General features: G+C 37.9%; 1 protein-coding gene and 2 long non-coding RNA genes across 3 annotated transcripts; 1 reads left to right on the top strand and 2 right to left on the bottom strand.

Annotated features, from left to right (window-relative positions):
• Positions 1-250: 250 nt before the first annotated feature.
• LOC113467741 lies at positions 251-697 on the bottom strand. Its single transcript, XR_003391702.1, has 2 exons — positions 637-697; positions 251-426 (listed from the first exon to the last, which is right to left on the bottom strand). It is a non-coding gene; the product is annotated as an uncharacterized LOC113467741 (long non-coding RNA).
• Positions 698-2,420: 1,723 nt separating this feature from the next.
• LOC103509905 (motile sperm domain-containing protein 2) lies at positions 2,421-20,384 on the bottom strand. Its single transcript, XM_026824099.1, has 10 exons — positions 19,995-20,384; positions 18,899-19,045; positions 18,508-18,685; positions 17,994-18,157; positions 16,987-17,197; positions 15,192-15,209; positions 14,466-14,607; positions 7,803-7,991; positions 6,723-6,944; positions 2,421-3,269 (listed from the first exon to the last, which is right to left on the bottom strand). Exons 1-10 carry the CDS (start codon positions 20,068-20,070, stop codon positions 3,072-3,074), a joined length of 1,545 nt encoding a protein of 514 aa, XP_026679900.1. The 5' UTR covers positions 20,071-20,384; the 3' UTR covers positions 2,421-3,071.
• Positions 13,481-14,098, top strand: LOC113467740. Its single transcript, XR_003391701.1, has 2 exons — positions 13,481-13,569; positions 14,058-14,098. It is a non-coding gene; the product is annotated as an uncharacterized LOC113467740 (long non-coding RNA).
• Positions 20,385-26,307: the final 5,923 nt, after the last annotated feature.

Genomic DNA, 26,307 nt, shown 5'->3' with positions numbered 1-26,307 from the left:
TGAACAGTACCTCTAAATTCGAAATAAGACCTTTGCAAGGTCACGAAAAACCAATCACCATTTTTCCCCCCTTCTTTTTCTTTTTTGATTTCATCCGAATTTAAAAATTAAACAATCTGTCAAAAAAAAAAAATGGAAATTTTGGAGTGAAATAAAATTTAAAAAATCTCAAAGGGAACCAACCCTGGAACTCACTTCCTTCAAGCTTATTACTCACTCGTTTTCTATCCTGCAAGAAAGCACTATCTTGTACAGGCGAGCACATCACATTTTCAGACTCAAAAACGAACACATAGTTGTCTTCTCCACCCCAGCTGGTCAAAGCATACTTGGGTAACACAAAGTCTTTCAGAGAGGATTTGTTGACAAATTTGATCTTCTCTACTGCTTTGGCAGGTAGCCAGGATTTGATGATTTTGAATGCGGCTGAAACAAGCAAGGGAATTTAAATATTACTTTTCCAATTGAGGGAAATGTAACAGCAGAGGTATTATCGTCCCAAAATCAAACAGATTAAGAGGGCAGGATAAAAGAAAAATTCGTTCGGAGAACGACCCTCATTTGTTTGGGAAAAAAAAATGAATTGGGCAAGAATCGAACCCGCGACCTAGCGTTTACTGATACAGAAATACTTACAAAGGGAGCTTCAAAATTACTTTGTGAAACAGGAAACTTCCAGATCACTTTGTTGACAATTACCCAAAACTTTTTTTTTTTTTTTTTTTTTTTTTAAATGTGAAAGACCATTTCGATTATTTCAAGAGATAGAGAACACCGTAGGCACTAAACCGCGATTGTCCAGATGGTCACTTGGTCACCTGTCCTTGTACCAACCACGCACAACATTGCTTAACTTCAGTGGTCCACCTGGAACTTCAGTGGTCCAACTGGTTCTTTCAACAGCATATCGCCGCTGGGAAACATGTTCGTATTGTGCGCGCGTGCGTTGTTATTCCAAACCTGTCTTCGTGTTACTTAGGCCAGCCACTCACCATCAAGTAGATCTGACAGGTACACTTGATCAAGTCCGCCTGTCAGGTCTAACTGATGAGCACACACACTATCAGGTAAACCTGACAAGCGAATCTTTTTTTATGAAGATATGAAAATGCTGTATCGGTACTGCATATAAAAATGCTGTGACAGGCGAACTTTGACAATTAATAGAAGCTTAAAGCTATTTTCAAAATAGGTATGTGGTTATTTTACACAGTTCACCATCAGTTGCACAAATTCAAATATTGACAATTAATAGAAGCTTAAAGCTATTTTCAAAATAGGTAAGTGGTTATTTTACACAGTTCACCATCAGTTGCACAAATTCAAATAGAGTGACTATATTTGAGTACCTAGACAGGAGACTGGAATTATACAACTTAAATAGCTGGCTTGTGAAAATGGAAAGGAAACTTTAGCCAGCTTAGTTAGCTTGGTTGGTAGTGCGTCTGCCTAGCAAGCGCTAGGCCGCGGGGACGATTCCCGCCCAGGGCGGATTTTATCCTGAAGGGATAATGTTCGTTCTCGGAACCGCTGGCTTTCTCCTATCCTGTCATCCTTCTCTTTTCGATTTCGGGTTAGGACCGCAAAAGCCGGGATATGTTGTATTGGACACAGAAAAAGTGACGTAAAAAAATAATAATACTACCATTTTCAAGTAAGAAAATATTCGTGGGGGAAAGGATAAGGTAGAGTAAATAAATAATAATAAATAACTTTTTTTTTTTAAGAGGTTTGACAGAGGGAAAATAAATAACTTAAAATAAATAGTAATAACAAGACAGAGTCACTTGGTAACTCCATTGTAACAGACATTCAATTTTCTTCAAGGGGCTGAAGGCGATTCGATAATTAACAATCATGCCAAGCACAGAAAGGGGCACACGGGAATCGAACCCGGGACTGGACAGTGCACGGCCCGCGTGATAAGCACACTATCACAGGAAAAAAAGAAAGTAATTTTCTTCAAGGGGCTGAAGGCGATTCGATAATTAACAATCATGCCAAGCACAGAAAGGGGCACACGGGAATCGAACCCGGGACTGCACAGTGCACGGCCCGCGTGATAAGCACACTATCACAGGAAAAAATACCTAATGCATAATCCTTGACTAAATCAGTGGTGATTTAAACTTAACAAAGTGTACACAAGTAGAACAAATAAAAGTCACTCTGTCACTCTGTCAATATTTTCCTAACTTTTTTTTTTGCTTTAACCAATTTATTTTTTACAATTATTTATACCTGTTCCAGCTAGGCCAGTTAAATATGTATTAGATAGGCAATAGGTACACATATTATAGGTATTTCTTCCCCGTTTATTTTCCGTTTTTGATTTTTTTCGCCCCTAAATTTTTTTTTTTTTTTTTTTTTTTTTTAAATGTGAAAGACCATTTCGATTATTTCAAGAGATAGAGAACACCGTAGGCACTAAACCGCGATTGTCCAGATGGTCACTTGGTCACCTGTCCTTGTACCAACCACGCACAACATTGCTTAACTTCAGTGGTCCACCTGGAACTTCAGTGGTCCAACTGGTTCTTTCAACAGCATATCGCCGCTGGGAAACATGTTCGTATTGTGCGCGCGTGCGTTGTTATTCCAAACCTGTCTTCGTGTTACTTAGGCCAGCCACTCACCATCCGGTAGATCTGACAGGTACACTTGATCAAGTCCGCCTGTCAGGTCTAACTGATAACTGATGAGCACACACACTATCAGGTAAACCTGACAAGCGAATCTTTTTTTATGAAGATATGAAAATGCTGTATCGGTACTGCATATAAAAATGCTGTGACAGGCGAACTTGATCAGGTATACCAGGTCTATCTGATAGTGAGTGGCTGGCCTTACGAGTTTGACTCTAATGAGAATTGAGAACGAAGGAAAACTGTTAAACAATCTGAAATGAAATATCTTAGGTCGCTTCCAACACCACACAACTAACAGAGCGTACAAACGTAAACAACGAAAATGATGCCGAACAAGACCAACTGCAGCATGACGTACACATTGGAATGGAACGTCACGATCATCTGATCCATGACTTCACAGACATGACAGTCAGGTCAAGGTCACACGGTTGGCGTCACGGCCGGCAGGGGGGCTGAGCAAGTGTTGGCTTGGCTAGGGGTGTTTGGAGGAACGTTGAGCAACATATAGGTGACAATGGCCGTGAGAAGGATCATGATGGAGATGGTTAGGAGGAGGAGGTATTGGTTGTGACGCATCTGTTTCTTCAGCGCCTTGTTGCCTTCGTTCAGTGTTTGAACCTGGACATACAAATAAACCGTCACAGATAATTGGAATTTTAATCGTTTTATAGCGACGCGCACAATCCGAGTAAAGTTTGAACTTGCTTCAAGTTTAACGATCGGCCTAAGCTAAGCTTAACCCAAGAGTTAAACTTGAACCGAGTTTACATTCTGTGGCCCTGGCCATTAAAGCATCAAGGTTTGTCATAAATATTGAATGCCTTGTTAGCTTGGAAAGTGGGCGCCCGGCTTGTAATCCCTCGGTCGCGTGTTCGATTCCCACCCGGAGCGAACTTAATCCTAACCTTATCCTAAACAGATCAGGATCGTTCTAGGAACGGCTGGCTTTCTCTTATCCAGTTATCCTGCCCCCCTTCTCTTTTCGATTTCGGACCAGTAAGATCTTCGGCCTTAAAAATAAAATAAAAACCTTTAAAAATAAAATAATAAAATAAAAACCTTTAGTTATTTATCAAATTAAAAAAAAAATCTTTACTATCTCGCGTTGTTTTCATTAACCTATGTTCGATTCCCACCCGGAGCGAACTTAATCCTAACCTTATCCTAAACAGATCAGGATCGTTCTAGGAACGGCTGGCTTTCTCTTATCCTACCCCCCTTCTCTTTTCGATTTCGGACCAGTAAGATAATCGGCCTTAAAAATAAAATAAAAACCTTTATTGTAAACCTTTAATATGTTTTAAATGAAGTTATTTATGAAAAATCTTTACTATCTCGCGTTGTTTCCATTAACCCATTAAGTACTCACCGCATGGTACAAACTGTCCAGCTTGGTCGCCTGGTCCTGGCGTGCAAACCCACTCGCTCCCCCACTGGTCAACGCATCTAGTTCCCCACCTCGCCACGCAGCACCGTTCATTTTCTCCCCGCTAGATAGCGCCACTATCGGGTCTAACTGTAGAGACGCGTGCAGACTGCACTTGAGCCGGTGCTGGTCCACCAAGCTACTGGCTATGTTCTTCCACAGCACCTGAAAGCGGGGGAAAATATGAGAGAGTTAAATGAAATCGACAGGAGTCAGTGATCTGTAGAAAATAAAAGTAGAAGGGACCCCTGTAGAAAAAGTTCCAAGAGGTTCAAACAGTAAACAGAAAATTTCCCTTAATGAGTACCTATCAAATTTCAATCAAATAGGATCTACTTACTATTTAAGATGCAGTGCAATAGTCCTAAACTAAAATAGACGCGGCACATAAGGGATCAGAAAGAGACCGCCTTAACATAATAATACCATTTAAGATACTATGGGCCGAATTTTAAACCGGATTATCATTTAATCCTGGTCAGGATTAGCTTCTAGGAGAGCTATTCTATGTGGAAAAGTAATGTTGGACAATTAGTTTGACTAACTAAGACAGGAACTGAAAGTAGTTTTAAAAAAAAAATCTTAAAACCTCTCCGAACACTCTAAGCCTAACCGCCCCTAAAAGGTAATCCGGTTTTAAAATTCGACCCTAAGTCTGTTCAGTTTGAGGTGGTAACAGTCTAAAGTCCTGCTAACCTGCTTTAATATACTCTTACGATCCCGTTGTTGTTTTCATTTCAGGAGAAACAGTTCTGGCGTCGTTACATCTACCTGTGGATTAACTATGCTGTGTTTGAAGAGTTAGAAATGGAAGACCCAGCCAGAACCCGTGAGGTAAGACACTCTAATATCTGCCTTTTTGGATATTTATTTGAATGAACGAAACAAAGTAAGTTCCAAGTTTTAACTGGCTGAGTTTGTCTTTAGTTTGTCCGTCTGTCTTTCCATGTTGGCAAAAACCTTCATAATCTCAAGAACATTTGCTCGTTAATCGGGCCTATGAGAGCCCCTTCGGAGGCCTTTTTTTGAAGCGAGTCGAACCCGTGAGGTAAGACACTCTAATATCTGCCTTTTTGGATATTTATTTGAATGAACGAAACAAAGTAAGTTCCAAGTTTTAACTGGGTAAGTTTGTCTTTAGTTTGTCCGTCTGTCTTTCCATGTTAGCAAAAACCTTCATAATCTAAAGAACATATTTTGCTCGTTAATCGGGCCTATGAGAGCCCCTTCGGAGGCCTTTCTTGAAGCGAGTCAGATATTAGTGCTTTATTTAGACTGTCTAATTAGAACATGTAGTCCTTTTATCTCAACAGTTTAATATTGCACCACTTGATTTATTTAAATTATCCAAGTAGGATATGGATTTAAATCTATCTCTATCTTGCAATCTTTACTTCCTCTATTTTTCCCTACTCTTCCTTCCACTACATAATTATTCCTTCTCGGTATTACTATTCCTTTTATTCCATCTACTATTATGTAATGGCTGTTCGATGTGTTCATGAATTGCAAATAAATTGCTGGTGTTACCCTGAACATAGGGTGTGATTTTACTGAGCAGAAACTTTTTCTTGGCATCTATCTTTTTAAATTCGCTACCAGGTACCACTATATGGACACTAGTGAAGATCAAACACAAGACGAAATAAATAATGTCCACAAAAGTAGCCACTAGTGTCACCTGAATTTTTTTTTATGAGTTATGTGTATGGTGTGCTCACTTAGAGACCAAAATAAATTCCTGATGTCCATCAATATTATTTTTAAAAAAATCTCACTTGGTCTTATTTTCATAGTATGTAGATTTATAGAATAAGAATTTTTCCGTGAGCTAGTGCTTACAAGACATAAGATGAATTTCATCTCCAAACAAACTAGGCTGGCTTCTTTGGCTTTAAAATACAAAACTTACCTTAATAAGCATTTCATGTTCCACCCATTAGTACACACATAAATGATGAGAATGAATCCAATGGTAATACATTATTGTTTCTGAAATAAAATACAAGAGTTAATATATGAGTAGAGTTTCTAAAACAAAACATATTCAAATAATTACCCTAGGAGTCAACAAATATTCAGGAAATCAGAACCAAGTGGGGCTTGATTATTTCAAAACTTTACTTGAATGGACTCAGGTGAATGCAAACTTGTGTCCACTCAAGTGAAATAATTGACTTGTCCCACCACTCGCCAGAATAGTCTACAAACATGCTCAGCTAAAGACATGAGATTGGTGCAAATGACCTACTAGGCTTTGTGATAAAGCATCTAAAAGTGGAGGGGGGAGGGACAAAACAAAACAAAGACATGGAAATTTGGAAACTCAATGCTTTTTACCAACTTACTAGCAAATTGAGATGCTAAAAAGCAGGAATAATCTCACTACTCACTAATTCATCAAAAGCTACTTTTTTCACAACAGACACCTAAGATGTCATGACTTGAACAAATGAATTATTGAAAACCATTAATGGGGTCTGTCTACAAAGGTAACCCTTCTCTTTTCGATTTCGGACCAGTAAGATAATCGGCCTTAAAAATAAAATAAAAACCTTTATTGTAAACCTTTAATATGTTTTAAATGACGTTAATTATGAAAAATCTTTACTATCTCGCGTTGTTTCCATTAAACCATTACTCACCGCATGGTACAAACTGTCCAGCTTGGTCGCCTGGTCCTGGCGTGCAAACCCACTCGCTCCCCCACTGGTCAACGCATCTAGTTCCCCACCTCGCCACGCAGCACCGTTCATTTTCTCCCCGCTAGATAGCGCCACTATCGGGTCTAACTGTAGAGACGCGTGCAGACTGCACTTGAGCCGGTGCTGGTCCACCAAGCTACTGGCTATGTTCTTCCACAGCACCTGAAAGCGGGGGAAAATATGAGAGAGTTAAATGAAATCGACAGGAGTCAGTGATCTGTAGAAAATAAAAGTAGAAGGGACCCCTGTAGAAAAAGTTCCAAGAGGTTCAAACAGTAAACAGAAAATTTCCCTTAATGAGTACCTATCAAATTTCAATCAAATAGGATCTACTTACTATTTAAGATGCAGTGCAATAGTCCTAAACTAAAATAGACGCGGCACATAAGGGATCAGAAAGAGACCGCCTTAACATAATAATACCATTTAAGATACTATGGGCCGAATTTTAAACCGGATTATCATTTAATCCTGGTCAGGATTAGCTTCTAGGAGAGCTATTCTATGTGGAAAAGTAATGTTGGACAATTAGTTTGACTAACTAAGACAGGAACTGAAAGTAGTTTTAAAAAAAAAATCTTAAAACCTCTCCGAACACTCTAAGCCTAACCGCCCCTAAAAGGTAATCCGGTTTTAAAATTCGACCCTATGAGAATGTCGCTTCACTTACCTACTAACAAATGGAGGGTTAGCCTCCTGGGACAAAAGGAATAATAATAATTAAAAAAAAAAAAATAACTATTTTCTTTCTTATAAAAAAAGACCAAAAATAATGCAATAGTCCTAAACTAAAATAGACGCGGCACATAAGGGATCAGAAAGAGACCGCCTTAACATAATAATACCATTTAAGATACTATGAGAATGCCGCTTCACTTACCTACTGGCAAATGGAGGGTTAGCCTCCTGGGACAAAAGGAATAATAATAATAATTTAAAAAAAAAAAACTATTTTCTTTCTTATAAAAAAGACTTTAATAATGTGCCCAATGGAAATTTTGAAATGAACTTTGTACTTACCACGAGATCTGTGCTAGAATCTGGATCCTGTTCATCCAGGAGGGTAGACAGGACAAGGAACTTATCACCTACAACATCCCTAGCAGGGACTCCCTCCTGCAGGGAGACACAAATGTTGGCCTTATCCTCAGCAGCTAACACGCCACTCCCGGGACGAACGCGGAACTTTTCCGGGGATGTGGTTTTGATCTGGAAAGAAAATGAAAATGAATGGAATATTGGTTTGTTTTAACTTTTCTCTTATTTGTAAAACACTTAAAATCGGTAAAAACTTTGAAAAACTTTCGGAGCGTTATAAAGTACTTGTTCACTTGACACAGCGTTTCTCAGCTGTGTCAAGAAATTTTATTTTGAACGGGCTTAGAACGTGCTTACCTCTGAGTACGTTTTTTCCCAAGTGCATTCTCAGAATGATCTGAAGAACTTGTTTATAAATACGGGTGTATGTTGACTGTTGAGACTTTGAGAGGGAGTGAAAGCGTACATAGGTACCTCTGAGTACGTTTTTTCCCAAGTGCATTCTCAGAATGATCTGAAGAACTTGTTTATAAATACGGGTGTATGTTGACTGTTGAGATTTTGAGAGGGAGTGAAAGCGTACATACTCCTACTTGAGTATTTAGAATGGAACAGGGAGCAGTACAAGTTTATCGGTGTGGAGTGTAGACATAATTTTGAATGTGAAAACTTTGTTTCTTTTTCCCCGGCTGAAAGCTATAACTCAGGACTGTGTTTGGACTTGGGGAGACGGTGGAATAATGTTAAAGTATAAAAAAAACGGTAATTTTATTATGAATCACAGAGAGACGGTTAAAGCTTGAAATATATTAATGTGAGCAGAGCTTGTTTCCAGTTATTTTTCTGATAAGAGAAATTAGATACTTGGGCGTCGTCGTTTCCAAGTTTTGACGTTCGCCCGGACTCTCAATTCCGGAAGTGCTGGGTTCGAATCCTGACGGGAGCGAAAATTTACAATTTTTTTTGTTCTCAGATATGGACGTATGGATGTAAAAGAATAAGTTAAGTAGGTTGTAAAAGTTACAATAGAACATAAAAATAAGCATCATTCAATAGGATAAGGAAAGTCGTGTGATGTTCACACCAGATTTTTTTTTTTTAATATTTATGGACGATCACTGGACAATTTTATGGTCCCTAAAATTTGTGCATAATAGGTATATCTACCTACTGTGTGGTAAAAGTAAAAAAAAAAAAACAATACAGGGTGGTGGCGGCATATGATCATAGTTGCCCAATGCCCATGGTCCTATGAAATCATTCTCACATGTGAAGAACGAAGAGAGAGAGAGGACAAAATAATATAATAAGGTATGCATGGCAAGATTGGTGAGCGCATATAGAGTGAGAAACAAGTGTACAAAAAGAGGAGAGAGAGAGAGAAATAGGGAGAGCCCTGATGTAATTTTCAAGTCGTAGGCTGTTTTTTTTTTTTCCAGGCCTCCCCAACTAAATATTCTTCTCACGCGGGCATTTCATGTAAAATAAACAAAGAAAAATTATTCTAATTTTTCCATCTGGTCCCCTCCCCCCACCCTCCCTCCTGTTATAAGAGGGGTGGGGGAGCTCCCTCCTTTACGAACTTTTTTGTCACCTCAACATCGTGTTATTTGGGTAGTGGCACCTCTAACTGGCATTTGGGACCTAGGTTACGGAAAAAAGATCGCGGATTCAATTCTTGCCGGGGTGAACTTTATTGTAGGTAAATAGACAAGTTTCGTTTTCGGAGTGGTAGAGGGGTGGGGGAGCTCCCTCCTTTACGAACTTTTTTGTCACCTCAACATCGTGTTATTTGGGTAGTGGCACCTCTAACTGGCATTTAGGTCCCAAATGAAATTTAGGTTTGGGTTATGGAAAAAAGATCGCGGATTCGATTCTTGCCGGGGTGAACTTTATTGTAAATAGACAAGTTTCGTTTTCGGAGTGGCTGGCTTTCTCCTGTATTACTATCTTCGATTTTGGGATGATAAGACCTCAGCTGTTACAATTCCCTCTTTTTAAGATGATTTCGTGACGCAAGCGAAGAGAGAAGGAAGACGGGATAGGAGAAAGCCAGCCGTTCCCAGAACGAGCCTTATCTCTTTAGGATAAAATCCTCTTCGGGCGGGAATCGAACCCGCATCCTAGAGCTTACAAGGCACACGGTCCTTTATTTGGTGCTCCTTGCCAATTTCATTCGAATTGACCTCCGATTTTTTCCCTCGTGGTGGAAATTTTTTTAATATTTCTGGCACATCTTTTTTTTTTCTCTCGAATTTGATAACCGCAATTTTTTCCCGTAGACTATAGTCTGTGGCACGCTGGACTTCTGATTTGAGGTTGATGGTTCGAGTCCAAGTCAAGTCAATGAAATCATCGAGGTGTAGTTCGGTTCGGTGAAATAAGTATAGTTTGGTTCGATAAGAGGGAACTGTAAAAGCGGAGGCCTTATCGTCCAGCAATCGAAGAGAGGAGGACAGGATAGGAGAAAGCCAGCCGTTCCGAGAACGAACCTCATCAACTGTTCGGTGTAAAGTTCACCGCTGGGTGGGAATCGAACCCGCGACCCAATAGGGCTTACAGAGCACTCAGAGCAGGCGCGCTACCCTCAAAGGTAACTACCTACCTATAAGTTACTACCTGCCATGTAAGCGCTAGGTTGCGGGTTCAATTCCCGCCCATAGGCTGGTTAAAATTAATTTGCAAAAATCACAGACCTTGATTTCTTGGGACTATCTAGGTTCGACCCGGGTAAAATTACAGTGTTGCCAACGAGTACCACACGCTTAGCATCATCTTAGGAAAGACCGGTCTTACCTCTTATCGGACTTGTTTATAAATACCATTTTATTTTGAACGGGCTTAGAACGTGCTTACCTCTGAGTACGTTTTTTCCCAAGTGCATTCTCAGAATGATCTGAAGAACTTGTTTATAAATACGGGTGTATGTTGACTGTTGAGACTTTGAGAGGGAGTGAAAGCGTACATAGGTACTCCTACTTGAGTATTTAGAATGGAACAGGGAGCAGTACAAGTTTATCGGTGTGGAGTGTAGACATAATTTTGAATGTGAAAACTTTGTTTCTTTTTCCCCGGCTGAAAGCTATAACTCAGGACTGTGTTTGGACTTGGGGAGACGGTGGAATAATGTTAAAGTATAAAAAAAACGGTAATTTTATTATGAATCACAGAGAGACGGTTAAAGCTTGAAATATATTAATGTGAGCAGAGCTTGTTTCCAGTTATTTTTCTGATAAGAGAAATTAGATACTTGGGCGTCGTCGTTTCCAAGTTTTGACGTTCGCCCGGACTCTCAATTCCGGAAGTGCTGGGTTCGAATCCTGACGGGAGCGAAAATTTACAATTTTTTTTGTTCTCAGATATGGACGTATGGATGTAAAAGAATAAGTTAAGTAGGTAGCTATGCTTCCTTTTGAAATAATGAATATTAATATTAATAAAAATAAAGTTTAGCGAAACATCCTCAAACATGCATATAAATCAAAATTTCAAAGAAGCTGAAGTGTTTAGATTTTTAGAAGTGTGGTACAGGGTATACATTAAATTTTGCCACCTTCCCATTCATTCCATCAACGAAATAAATCATTTTCCTACCTAGTAACTTTTTTATGGTGTAAAGTTCACCGCTGGGTGGGAATCGAACCCGCGACCCAATAGGGCTTACAGAGCACTCAGAGCAGGCGCGCTACCCTCAAAGGTAACTACCTACCTATAAGTTACTACCTGCCATGTAAGCGCTAGGTTGCGGGTTCAATTCCCGCCCATAGGCTGGTTAAAATTAATTTGCAAAAATCACAGACCTTGATTTCTTGGGACTATCTAGGTTCGACCCGGGTAAAATTACAGTGTTGCCAACGAGTACCACACGCTTAGCATCATCTTAGGAAAGACCGGTCTTACCTCTTATCGGACTTGTTTATAAATACCATTTTATTTTGAACGGGCTTAGAACGTGCTTACCTCTGAGTACGTTTTTTCCCAAGTGCATTCTCAGAATGATCTGAAGAACTTGTTTATAAATACGGGTGTATGTTGACTGTTGAGACTTTGAGAGGGAGTGAAAGCGTACATAGGTACTCCTACTTGAGTATTTAGAATGGAACAGGGAGCAGTACAAGTTTATCGGTGTGGAGTGTAGACATAATTTTGAATGTGAAAACTTTGTTTCTTTTTCCCCGGCTGAAAGCTATAACTCAGGACTGTGTTTGGACTTGGGGAGACGGTGGAATAATGTTAAAGTATAAAAAAAACGGTAATTTTATTATGAATCACAGAGAGACGGTTAAAGCTTGAAATATATTAATGTGAGCAGAGCTTGTTTCCAGTTATTTTTCTGATAAGAGAAATTAGATACTTGGGCGTCGTCGTTTCCAAGTTTTGACGTTCGCCCGGACTCTCAATTCCGGAAGTGCTGGGTTCGAATCCTGACGGGAGCGAAAATTTACAATTTTTTTTGTTCTCAGATATGGACGTATGGATGTAAAAGAATAAGTTAAGTAGGTAGCTATGCTTCCTTTTGAAATAATGAATATTAATATTAATAAAAATAAAGTTTAGCGAAACATCCTCAAACATGCATATAAATCAAAATTTCAAAGAAGCTGAAGTGTTTAGAAGTGTGGTACAGGGTATACATTAAATTTTGCCACCTTCCCATTCATTCCATCAACGAAATAAATCATTTTCCTACCTAGTAACTTTTTTATTTTTTTTTTTGACTGCCCAACATGATGTTTGTGATTTTGCATTTATTTGTCGTCGACGAGTGTGCACATTCAAAGTACACATTTCAAAGCCCGAGTTGAGTGGTAGATTATTGTAGAAAATAAATTCATTTTGAAACTGAAATGTTAATTGATTTTACTTGATTCAAAGTAATACCATCTTTCAAAAGTGATTCAGTGTTGAATAGTAGATAAAATAAATGCCAAGCTTGGGTTAGTTAATAAAATCGATAACAGTTTAAAATCCGTAGAAGGGATAGTAACAAAATAATTTCACACTGTTGCCAGATTTCAAAGTACGTCCACATCGGAAGTACGTCTATTTTTCCTGTCAATTTAATGGCGTTTCATCTTTCATTTTAGTTTATTTTTTTAGGATAATAATCTTATTTCGAATTTAGAGGTACTGTTCACCAGTAGTTCAGACTAGAAGTAAAATAAATATGCATACCACTCGTTTTTTGGAGGGATAGATTTTTTTTTACTTTCCTTTTCCTACAGGAAGGACAGTAAGTAATGTATCCGACAAAATTTTTGATGGTCAGCTCTTTCCTTACCTATTCCTTTTAAACAATTTTAAAAAGTTGGCAACTTTAAGGATATACCTAATACACAACACTTGGTAAAATAACTTGAGGTAATTATGCAGAAGTCACGTCCGTGGAAAAGAAAAGCTCCTTTTTGTATTTAACTTTTTTTACACAACACTTGGTAAAATAACTTGAGGTAATTATGCAGAAGTCACGTCCGTGGAAAAGAAAAGCTCCTTTTTGTATTTAACTTTTTGGACGTGACTTCTGCACAAGTACCCAACTTGAAATTGACTGTTATCATTTTTAACTTTTTTGGACGTGACTTCTGCACAAGTACCCAACTTGAAATTGACTGTTATCATTTCCCGCTATTGACTATTCCTTTTGTTAAATTTCAGGTTCACTTCATGGACGGATCACCTGATGATGTGAAAAGCAATGTGTGGGGTTCCAGTGTTTTCTCAGATGATAACCAGTCTATTGTTACGTCAGGTAGGTCAACCTCAGTAGTCTAGTCTCTAGTTTATACATGGTGGATTTATTTAGACTTTATCATGGACACTCGGTGCTATGTTGAAAGCCCAGAAGAGGTTACGTAATAGAACAGCCGCGGTAGCCTATAATCACAGAAAAAAACGGTGGATTTAGCACATGGGGTTTACTGGTTAGAGTTCTGGTCAAGCCATAGAATTTAGCTCAGTCCATTAATTAAGGAACCACATTGGTGACAACGTTTTTGTTTTTTTTTTTCCCCCTCTTCAAGAGGTTTAATAGAATGAACTGTAACAACGGAGGTCTTATCGTCCCAAAATCGAAGATGGCGGAGGACAGGTTAGGAAAAAGTCAGCCGTTTCGAGAACCTTAAGTATCTGTTTAGGATAAAGTTCGCCCCAAGCGAGAATCGAACCCGCTTTCGTGCTTTTTGAGTTTATAATGTCACCCCTTTTAATGCAGTTTATTTTGTGTTCTCAATTTTTCAGTGACGAAACTTCGCATCTCACCGGCAGATTTCGTTCTGTTCTTCCTTTTTGTAAGTTCAAAAGATATTAATTTGTTTGAATATAGGCTATGTGTCAGGTGTCACGGCTGGGATTGGAACTACAGTCCCCCGAGTTATGAATCCACTTAGCAACTGAAAAACCTAAATTCGCTACTGTACTACTTTCCTAAAGCTGATATTTCTTCAACTTATTGTTTCATTACAAATTTTCATCAGTAAATGATTTCTTCAAATTAAATTTGAATTGAAAATGAAAATTGATTGAATTCATTGGGAGGAATTCAAGATAGCTTTCAAGATTTCTGAGTGTATTACGCGTGCCTAAAAGCTTGTGTCAAGAGAATGAATCCTAAATTTGTGAACTAGAGTAGGTATATTTTTAATTTACCTTGAAGGCAACGTTTCTCGTATTGTTATTGGCTATACTGATTGTTCCTACGATTTCCCCACCCTTCTCCTTCTTAAACAGAACGAAATCTGCCGGTGAGATGCGAAGTTTCGTCACTGAAAAATTGAGAACACAAAATAGACTGCATTAAAAGGGGTGACATTATAAACTCAAAAAGCACGAAAGCGGGTTCGATTCTCGCTTGGATACTTAAGGTTCTCGAAACGGCTGACTTTTTCCTAACCTGTCCTCCGCCATCTTCGATTTTAGGACGATAAGACCTCCATTGTTACAGTTCATTCTATTAAACCTCTTGGAGAGGGGGAAAAAAAAAAAACAAAAACACCAATGTCACCAATGTGATTCCTTAATTAATGGACTGAGCTAAATTCTATGGCTTGACCAGAACTCTAACCAGTAAACCCCAGCTGCTAAATCCACCGTTTTTTTTTTTTTTTTTTTTTTTTTCTGGTTTTTTTTTAAGGTAAACTATTATAGGCTACCGCGGCTGTTCTATTACCTAACCTCTTCTGGGCTTTCAACATAGCACCGGAGTGTCCATGATAAAGTCTAAATAACACCACACTGTGTTTAAATCATAGAGACTAAGACTACTGAGGTGACCTACCTGGACGTAACAATAGACACCATGGTCTATATCATCTGAGAAAACACTGCGACCAACATCACACCCCAACACCATTGGCTTTTCCACATCATCAGGTTGATCCGTCCATGAAGTGACAACCTGAAATTTAACACAAAAGGGGAATAGCTCAATAGCGGGAAAATGATAACAAGTCAATTTCAAGTTGGGTACTTGTGCAGAAGTCACGTCCGTGGAATATTGCTACAAAGGGAACTGGCACCAAACAAGCAGTGATCAGTGTATTTCTTATAGGGTTAGGTTAAACGCCAAGAAGGAGTTTTACAATTGCGCAGGTCAGTTTCCATCTGGAGTAAAAAATTATGAATAAAAAGTCGATTTCCTACGTAAAAAGGTTGGTGAAAAACCAATCTGAAGTCAAAACTCGACTAAAAGTAACTTTAAAAGGTCGAACAAGAATATTAATTTTTATAATTGCCGTTCTAATTAAAAAAGTTCAAAGAGTTTCGTGACGTCAGACCTATAACGTCAAAATGCGCAAGAAACGCTTGCGCACAAACAAACGAAGCGGGAGTCATGAGATTATGGTATGACGTCATCGCCTTACGGGAGCCTTATGCCGTGCAGTCGACGTCAAACTTTACGATTTACCGGTATTATTTAAATCGATTTATCTTCGTCGGTTACTCTAGAAGTCGTAGAAGAAAAAGAAAAATTCCGTTGGTCCCATTTTTCCTGCTCTATGGACTTTGAAACATCACACAAGTAAGCGCAACTGATTATTAGAGTTAGTTAAGAAAAAGGAGCTTTTCTTTTCACGGACGTGACTTCTGCTGAATAATGGAGGAGTTGCAAATGGGTAAAAATTATAAATAAATGGTCAATTCCTATGTAAAAAGTTGGGAAAAATCCCAAATCTGAGGTCCAAAACTCCGAAAAAATTAACTGGTAAAAAGGTCGAACTTCAATTCAATGTCATTATGTAATAACTTAAATGATATTGTGATCATACTAAGCAGTTTATTTGGTGTCATCGTCTAGGACTTACGCACGCTCTTGACGATAGGCTTATTTCTAACATGCTCTTCTTCACGCTAGGTTGCGCCACTATCACGCCGCTATAACGCCTAGCGCCACAGGAGACAGAAAGACTACTGCATGAACACTAACGTATCGGCCGCACAAACACATTAATTCGATGCGTGCCTGCAAGGGAGGCTTTGCTCGGGACACTTGTTTTGACGTGTGACAGTCGTCGTCCTATGTACGGAGGAGCGTTCTATGCCGTGACGTTAAAGTTTTACGATTTACCGGTATTTTTTAAATCGATTTATCTCGGGATCTAGAAGTCGTAGAAAAAAAAGAAAAATTCCGTTGGTCCTCATTTTTTCCTGCTCCATGGCTTCTTGAAACATCCACCCAAGTTATGCGCAACTTGATCTATTAACACAATTCGTGGCCTGTTTTTCAAGCGTTAATATTTGCCAACTATTACCTACTTTGTTGTGTATTAGGTATATCCTTGAAGTTGCCAACTTTTTTAAATATTGTTTAAAAGGAATAGGTAAGGAAAGAGCTGACCATCGAAAATTTTGTTGGATACATTACTGTCCTTCTGTAGGATAAGGAAAGTAAAAAAAATCTATCCCTCCAAAAAACGAGTGGTATGTATATTTATTTTACTCTAGTCTGAACTACTGGGTGAACAGTACCTCTAAATCGAAATAAAACCTTTGCAAGGACCTGAAAAACCAATCACTATTTTTTTTTATTTATTATTATTATTTTTTTATTTCATCCGAATTGGAAAAATAAAACAATCTGTCAAAAAAGGAAATTTTGGAGTGAAATAAAATTTAAAAAATCTCAAAGGGAACCAACCCTGGAACTCACTTCATTCAAGCTTCATTACTCACTCGTTTTCTATCCTGCAAGAAAGCACTCTCTTGTACAGGCGAGCACATCACATTTTCAGACTCAAAAACGAACACATAGTTGTCTTCTCCACCCCAGCTGGTCAAAGCATACTTGGGTAACACAAAGTCTTTCAGAGAGGATTTGTTGACAAATTTGATCTTCTCTACTGCTTTGGCAGGTAGCCAGGATTTGATGATTTTGAATGCGGCTGAAACAAGCAAGGGAATTTAAATATTACTTTTCCAATTGAGGGAAATGTAACAGCAGAGGTATTATCGTCCCAAAATCAAACAGATTAAGAGGGCAGGATAAAAGAAAAATTCGTTCGGAGAACGACCCTCATTTGTTTGGGAAAAAAAAATGAATTGGGCAAGAATCGAACCCGCGACCTAGCGTTTACTGATACAGAAATACTTACAAAGGGAGCTTCAAAATTACTTTGTGAAACAGGAAACTTCCAGATCACTTTGTTGACAATTAATAGAAGCTTAAAGCTATTTTCAAAATAGGTATGTGGTTATTTTACACAGTTCACCATCAGTTGCACAAATTCAAATAAGAGTGACTATATTTGAGTACCTAGACAGGAGACTGGAATTATACAACTTAAATAGCTGGCTTGTGAAAATGGAAAGGAAACTTTAGCCAGCTTAGTTAGCTTGGTTGGTAGTGCGTCTGCCTAGCAAGCGCTAGGCCGCGGGGACGATTCCCGCCCAGGGCGGATTTTATCCTGAAGGGATAATGTTCGTTCTCGGAACCGCTGGCTTTCTCCTATCCTGTCATCCTTCTCTTTTCGATTTCGGGACAATAAGACCTTAGCAGTTCGATGTGTCAAAAATTTTAAAAAAAAAAAAAAAAAAAAAAAAAAAAAATAGAAGCAATTCTGATTCAGGATTAGTGGCTAGACGTGTATTTAGGTGGTGGTTAATAACAGGGCTAGGTAAGGCTGGGCTTGAAAAATACAACAAAAACATTGCAAGCAAGTGTGTTACTGTTTGACTTACCATTCATGACCCAGGGCATTTCAAAAATAACAATATAGTTGAGGAAGTTCGGATAGTATTGCTTGCAAAGTCCTATGAGATATTTTGTATAGTCCATATCCATATTAGCTAATCCTGACTCAGCCATGTCAAAGAATATTGTGATCTTGTCACCTTTGTTGGACCTGGAAATCAATGGTGAATACTAAATCAATGGTTAAAGTAATGTCACTACAGGTTGCTAGGCATTTAATGTAGATTGAGTGTCCTCACGAGGCTGAGGAAACCACAAAATCAAAGTTTTTCTTTTTTGTCTCTTTTAGCAGGCATTACACCCAAAACCTCTATTCTGTGAGCCTAGTGATACCCACTCAGCCATGGAAAGTTTCTAATGAAGTAATGACTGATATCCCAGCACAACAGCAAGTTGCCTTTAACTCCAATATTGCCTCATGCCTGGTTTCAAGTTTCAAGTCAATTTACTACTGTTCATTGAGTACACCAGAATGGGTAAAAGATTGAAGTTTTTACCTACCTCTCTGCTCTCTCAAACCAATAGATGATGCATCTTTTGTTCTCCTCCCAGTCTTTCTGCCCTTTGATATGCATTTTACATTTGAAGATGAGCAACATTTTACCATCAACATCTTGACTGTGAAGGAACATGCTACCGTCTTTGAGGAAATCCATGTTGATGGTTTTTTCATTAATATCTGAAATTGTAATATCAAGTCAAGCATAGGTAGGTAGGTAGTTTTTTGTTAGTATTTTTTAGGCTTTTACAATCCCAAGGTTTTAACACAAAGCCAAATAAATTACCTTGTGTTGACTAAAACCATAGTGGGGATGCAGCCTTTTACAAGCCAATAAAGACATCATAATGTATTATCAAATAAGCTTTCTCAGCTGAGTGTAAGGAGTCTTACCATTGACATTGTTTTCTTTACGCCAAAGCAATGTGTCCCACAACATAGTCAACGCATCCTGCACACTTTCGTCATGGTGAATGAGGAAACGAGTTAACCAATCATCATTGGCATGGATTCTGTGGATATCGTTCTTGTGAAAATGATCTGAAATGTTGATTTAGAGATATTTGATTGATTTAAGTGTGAATAAAATGTTATTCATGTTCATGGAATAACAACAGAATCCCAACACCTAACATACAAAAAAAAAAATCATTAGAAGAGACTAATGTATACCCAACTGTAGGTACCTAGTGTAAAATGGTCACAAGGTATTGTTCATATCAACCAAGGACAAGGTGTTCATTTTGAATGCTGGAATTTCTTACTTAAATTTTGTTAGGACATAAAAAAATTGGCCCCAGCATACCATCACCTGGACCACCTACCACTGCTCCCCCTCGCAACAAAACAAGATGTCAAGCCATACAAACACCAAAATACCTTAAAACCCAAAGTGCCAAAAGCAAACTATTTTAAATTAAAACTAAAATATTAAGCAAATAGACAAGCATAAACTCTGAACCTTTATTTTAAGCTAAAAATCAAGTCATTAAATAGCTTGTTAAACATATCAAACAAACAATCAAACAAATGAAAAAATTGACAAATATATAAGTAGAGGTTACAAATGATGTAATACCTGAACAGAATCACAAATATCTGATAGGTAATTGCATTAAAAAAAAGGTTCCCTGTTCTCCAATTAATTAATAATTTCCTATGAAGAGATTTTTTCATATTTAAATTTGCATAATGCCTGAATATCTCTGACCTCTAGGTTAAATAAATCACACAGAAAGTAGGCACCCATCATTGAATTAGTATGTCTAGCCACATACCTACCTCTTCTACTCTAGGAAGGCAATTCATACATGATACTGACTATGGCTCCATTTGATTTGATCATTTCATAAGATTGAGTAAGTCTAAAGGGATTCAAGTAAAGTTATAAGTGTTACCTATAACAAACATGACACTACTTATTAGCTTGTTACCAACATTGTGTGATTCAATAATTTACATTGAAACACTGAACACCACCTGTACTTACCTTCGGTAAGACTTTCCTTATTGAGTTTTTCCTTAAAAGCACCTCTCAATTCATTGATCAGTTCTTTAGAAACCATTGTCTCGGGTGACTATCACAAAAGGAAAATAAGAAAGAACAAAGACTTGAAATCTGGACTGTTTTGAAGCAGGGACCATAAAAAAACTAGGTACTCAAACACAATGAAATATCACATAGGTATTGAATTATTATCGGAACAAAAGTATGATAAACTACACTGTGCAGCTGTGCACCTCTGGAATTTGATCGTAATTAGGTATATCTAACCAGTAATTAACTTGAATTGATATTCATTCAATTAAAAACTAAATAAATATTAAAATAATCATTATCCATTCATTAATCACTTCTTATTCTTATCAGCCAAAGTAGCAAACGGACTTTTGAAAACATGCGATGTTGTCAGATTTCTCTTTTTGTTCCTGTTACTTTTTTCCGGTTAAAATATTCGCCAAGTCGGCCATTTTCTTGGCTTGGCAGTCGGAGTGTGTCGCGTCGATAGGTCGCGTGTCGCGTTGCTAGGGATTTTGAGAGAAAATCTGTTATTATTTTTTTCAATAGGTAGATAACATTTAATATGTAAATTCGAAATATGTAATATAAAAAAAATCGCCTGCTGTGCAAATTGCAATATAGTTCGTCTTCACAAAATTTGGTAGGTACCTATAATTAACCTACCTACATATTTAAATATTTACATCTACTACTACCTATGTATGCTAGGTATACCTACCTACAATTTTTGTAGTCGGCAAATTTAAATTTTCATTATTTTCTAATTAAAAAAAAACCTTTTGATGAACTCTATTTGCTTCAGAAAAAAAGTTCGCCTGCGTCGCAGTCGATCAATGATTTTTATATTTGCTCAATTTATTGAATAGGTACAATTAATACATAGTTATGATAAATAATTAATGATTTACCTCAAGGTATCCCTATAGATATAGACGTATAGAGGGAAGAGGGATTCAGACCAATATTATCCGTAACTTGAATTGATATTCATTCAATTAAAAACTAAATAAATATTAAAATAATCATTATCCATTCATTAATCACTTCTTATTCTTATCATTGACCTCAGATTTGGATTTTTCCCAACTTTTTACATAGGAATTGACCATTTATTTATAATTTTTACCCATTTGCAACTCCTCCATTATGCAGAAGTCACGTCCGTTGAAAAGAAAAGCTCCTTTTTAACTTAACTCACCCCTTTTTAAAAAAAAAAAAAAAAAAAAAAAAAAAAAACAGTTCACTCAAAGCCAGCGGCGCGGCGGGTCACGGTATGATGAATGTTCCTGTTCCCAAGGGATCACGTAACGTAGACGTAGAGTGTGTTGATATCTGGATGGGTGACCGTTTGGACAATCGGTTCACTGAATTAGATAGTAGATAGTACTCAGTCTGAATCACCCATTGATGACTTATCTAGTAGTCTGTACTAGGTACCTATACTACCTACTTTTCTCTTAAAATTTCTCCTCCTGCCATTCCCGTCTTTCCCTACAATATTTTATCCAACAAACTTTTCCCCATACTAATCAGTTCCCATTTGAAAAAAAAAAAAGAAATACCCGTTCGGCAAGTGGGAAGAAAAAGAAGTTCCGAATATTTTACACAAAGTTTATTTTAAAATATAAATAAATGGAAATTATATTTAAATTTTCTTTGGAGGGGGTAAAATCGACAAGGAAGGTATACGGGAAAAAATTGCGGTTATCAAATTCGAGAGAAAAAAAAGATGTGCCAGAAATATTAAAAAAAATTCCACCACGAGGGAGTAAAATCGACAAGGAAGGTATACGGGAAAAAATTGCGGTTATCAAATTCGAGAGAAAAAAAAGATGTGCCAGAAATATTAAAAAAAAATTCCACCACGAGGGGAAAAATCGGAGGTCAATTCGAATGAAATTGGCAAGGAGCACCAATTAATGGACCGTGTGCCTTGTAAACGTTAGGATGCGGGTTCGATTCCCGCCTGGAGCGGATCCTAAACAAATAAGGTTCGTTCTTGGAACAGTTGGCTTTCTCCGATCCTACCTTCGTTCTCTCTTCGCTTGCGTCACCAAATCGGGCGAATGTTGGAAACGACGACGCCCAAGTATCTAATTTCTCTTATCAGAAAAATAACTGGAAACAAGCTCTGCTCACATTAATATATTTCAAGCTTTAACCGTCTCTCTGTGATTCATAATAAAATTACCGTTTTTTTTATACTTTAACATTATTCCACCGTCTCCCCAAGTCCAAACACAGTCCTGAGTTATAGCTTTCAGCCGGGGAAAAAGAAACAAAGTTTTCACATTCAAAATTATGTCTACACTCCACACCGATAAACTTGTACTGCTCCCTGTTCCATTCTAAATACTCAAGTAGGAGTACCTATGTACGCTTTCACTCCCTCTCAAAGTCTCAACAGTCAACATACACCCGTATTTATAAACAAGTTCTTCAGATCATTCTGAGAATGCACTTGGGAAAAAACGTACTCAGAGGTAAGCACGTTCTAAGCCCGTTCAAAATAAAATGGTATTTATAAACAAGTCCGATAAGAGGTAAGACCGGTCTTTCCTAAGATGATGCTAAGCGTGTGGTACTCGTTGGCAACACTGTAATTTTACCCGGGTCGAACCTAGATAGTCCCAAGAAATCAAGGTCTGTGATTTTTGCAAATTAATTTTAACCAGCCTATGGGCGGGAATTGAACCCGCAACCTAGCGCTTACATGGCAGGTAGTAACTTATAGGTAGGTAGTTACCTTTAAGGGTAGCGCGCCTGCTCTGAGTGCTCTGTAAGCCCTATTGGGTCGCGGGTTCGATTCCCACCCAGCGGTGATCTTTATACCGAACAGCTGATCTGCAGAATCGGAAATTCGGGACTTTCGGGAGCCCTACGACCCTAGGCCCAGGAGTAGTCGCAGGGGTGCACTTTCAAGCATTTTAATTAGAGAAAAATTATTGCACAAATTGTAAGTCATTAAAAGTAAGCAGGAAAAACTTCTGCTGGCAATGCCAACGTAACGTGGTGAAGTGGCAGAACTATGCGAAGAAGAGAGAAAACAGCCATTCTGTGAAAATCTCATTATTACTATGTAAGGTACTTACCTACATCTTTCTTTCTCTCTCTCTCTCTCTCTCTCTCTCTCTCTCTCTCTCTCTCTCTCTCTCTCTCTTCTCTCTCTTTCTTTGTCTCGTTTTCCAGTCATCCCCATGAGATGTTTCGAGAAGAGACGAAAAGGTAGGTGGGTAGGTATTATGAATTTATGAGTGAAATAAACCGTGTGGTTCAATCGGAGAGAAAAGTATGATTTTCTTCTACACCCTGTTTATACATATTTTAAGTACTTGATTTTATAATAGTAGGTACCCTATAGGTACAGACTTACACACTGTACACTGAGAAAAAAACTAGGGTGCCGGCAGCCCAATCGGGTGACTGGGTTCCCGCACTCTAATATTGAACTCTATATCGGGAAGCTCGACACTATAATATAGCATTCCAACAGCCTAAATCAAGACAAGTAACGAAAAATGTAAGAATCAACTCCGGATAAAAAGTCTAAAATGCAGAATTTCGATTGGTTGATTCTTGGCTTTATCAAAAATTAAAAAAATGTAGAGCAGTCTTTATCGAGCTACCTCTTGAGGTCCTTGATTCGGTTTTTTTTTTTTTTTTTTCTTTCTTTTTTTTTCTCAATGTAGGTAGGTACCTCAGGTATTTAGATATTAAATAGCATCTTGCAGCCATGTGTATAATAATTTTACTGTAGGTAATACCTATGGACCTATGCATTCTTACAGAATTTACAGCACATGTAAAATACCAAAATACCTCAAGTACCTCACCTACGTACCTACCTACCTACCTTTAGGTATCTACCTACAACAATAAGAAAAACATCCATACATCCTCGTGTTCCACATATATTTTCACCTGTTTACACATTATTTCAACACGGAGAATGATAAATACTCGTAAGTATGACACACAAAAATAAAGTGGAATAAAAATGTTTGAAGAGCATATTAAAAAATGTAAGAATCAACTCCGGATAAAAAGTCTAAAATGCAGAATTTCGATTGGTTGATTCTTGGCTTTATCAAAAATTAAAAAAATACGTAAGGGTAATAGAAATACGTAAGGGTAATAGAAAGTAAAAATGGGTAATAGAAGGGTAATACGTAAGGGTAATAGAAAGCAGTCTTTATCGAGCTACCTCTTGAGGTCCTTGATTCGAGGAAGTACATAAACCAGGAAGATTAGAGGCCAAGTCAAAGGCCAATGTGTGAACATGTCACACATCACGAAGCTTTTAATTCCTTTCATTTTATACAGGATGTCTCACAAGTCCCGCCAACCCCTTCGGGACGTTTGACATAGGTAGAATTTTGATTTAAAAAAAAATCCCTAGTTTCTTGAGAAAATGAGAACCCTATCCACCGGTTGGGTGGAAGAGCTCGCTAGTGAGAATCCTGTCATAAAAAAGGGCGCCTTCTGGGGGGTCGAATAGATTTTCAAATCACTATAACCTAATCTGCTGTTGGTGGCCCAGCCCTTTTCTTTCCTTTGAGACAAAGAGAATTGAAAATTTCACCCACTTTCAACATTTACAAAGGTGTGTCCACACATAGTCGAGGGCCGTCGATCGATGTGAATTGACGGGCGGTCGACTATGTTTGGACACACCTTAAAAGATCCACAAGGACTTCCGGAACACCCTGTATAATGTGTGGTAGGGAATGAATGGAAAAGAAGACACAAATTATGAACATTAGAGGTTATAAACCTCACATGGGATGGATGTCGACATTATTATTAATATCGCCCCATCAGGACATCCACAGTTCAAACGTGATGACAATTTCCCCTCTGTCTTTCCCCCTTTTTTTCTTTCTTTTCCTTCTTTTCTCCCTCTCTTTCTCTCTCTCTCTCTACCTTCCTCCCTCTCTCTCTCTTCCATTCTCTTTATTTCTCCCTCCTCTTTTCCCCCTTATTCCCTCTTTCTCTCCTTTCCCCTTGAATTTCTTTTTCCTTCTTTCTCCATCTTATTTCTATGTATCTGTGAGGTCCCGTCATACAAAATTGTGAATGCGAAGGCACTCAATTATTAATGAACTTCAAAATTAAAACAACTTAAAAAAGTGGATTTTTATTTTTACTAATCTGTTTTATATAAACTTCATTTTTGCATCTCTTCTAAACGTTTCCTTACAAAGAAAAATATAAAATTACATTGAAATTTAATTTGTCGTGCTTTTCTTTTTTCTCCTCGTGTACCTACCTCTTTGTATAGGTACATCTACTTCTACCTCCTATGTTTTCCATGCTTTACTTTTCCCCCACTTTTCTTGAATAATAATTTTAAATAGAAAATATCTCTTAATCTTTGACTTATTTAAGTGAGACGACTCGGGAATTAGATAATGCTAGATGGGATTGAAATAAATGTAACTGTACACTGGACTGGTTAGATCCATGATGAAAAGATTCATGTCGCTTAGTAGGTAAAATTTCTGAAGTATAATCAGGGTTGGACTTTATTCGTATTTGAACAAATTAATTATACAATTTAAAACATAGTAATTTAAGATTACAAGCCAAACACCATCTGTCAAATCTGTCTCCAGCTGGGAAGGTCCCCTCCACACTTGCCCCATTCCCGCGCTGGACGGCCAAACCAATCCTTTAGGTACGTATGAATTTTAATTTATATTTTCGATAGGTAGGACCTATGTGATGTGAAAATTACTGATTCCTCAGATGAACTTGTGGATTTTGAAAGTACAAAACCATCTCATCCGCAAGACAGAAATTGGTTACTTAACTTTGTATCCATCTAATTCATTCACATTAACGATTCATTTAGTGAGTTAATTGTCTATGTAAATTCTAACAACAGTCTTGCTGTGGTTGGTTGTTGAATAGGACATTAAGACTTGATTCATTAATGCATTGTGCTTATTCAAATGCATAATGTTTCATATGGCACACGGGAGTGCCATTGGTGAGGCAATGCAGTAATCCACTGTCTCAAGTCTGACAAATCAGCACAGGGAGTCCCATGTCTTCGACTTCTGAAGAATTTGTCATCAAGCCAACTATCTCGTAATATTTGGTTACGTAAAGTTTCTATTATGATATGTCTGTCTTGATAGACTGGTGTCTGTCTACCCCAAACTTACAAAACTTTAGGTAGAAACACACTACTATCACACGATGTAAGCTCACGTGACGTGAGGGCAGTGTAGCTATCATGGACAAAATCACCTGTTATGGAAGAACTTTTAACCAC

Source organism: Diaphorina citri, unplaced genomic scaffold, assembly GCF_000475195.1.
Source record: "Diaphorina citri unplaced genomic scaffold, Diaci psyllid genome assembly version 1.1 scaffold542, whole genome shotgun sequence".
In the NCBI taxonomy this organism is placed as follows: Eukaryota; Metazoa; Arthropoda; class Insecta; order Hemiptera; family Psyllidae; genus Diaphorina; species Diaphorina citri.
The sequence above is the reverse complement of the archived record's forward strand: the minus strand, read 5'-3'. Positions and strand labels throughout refer to the sequence as shown.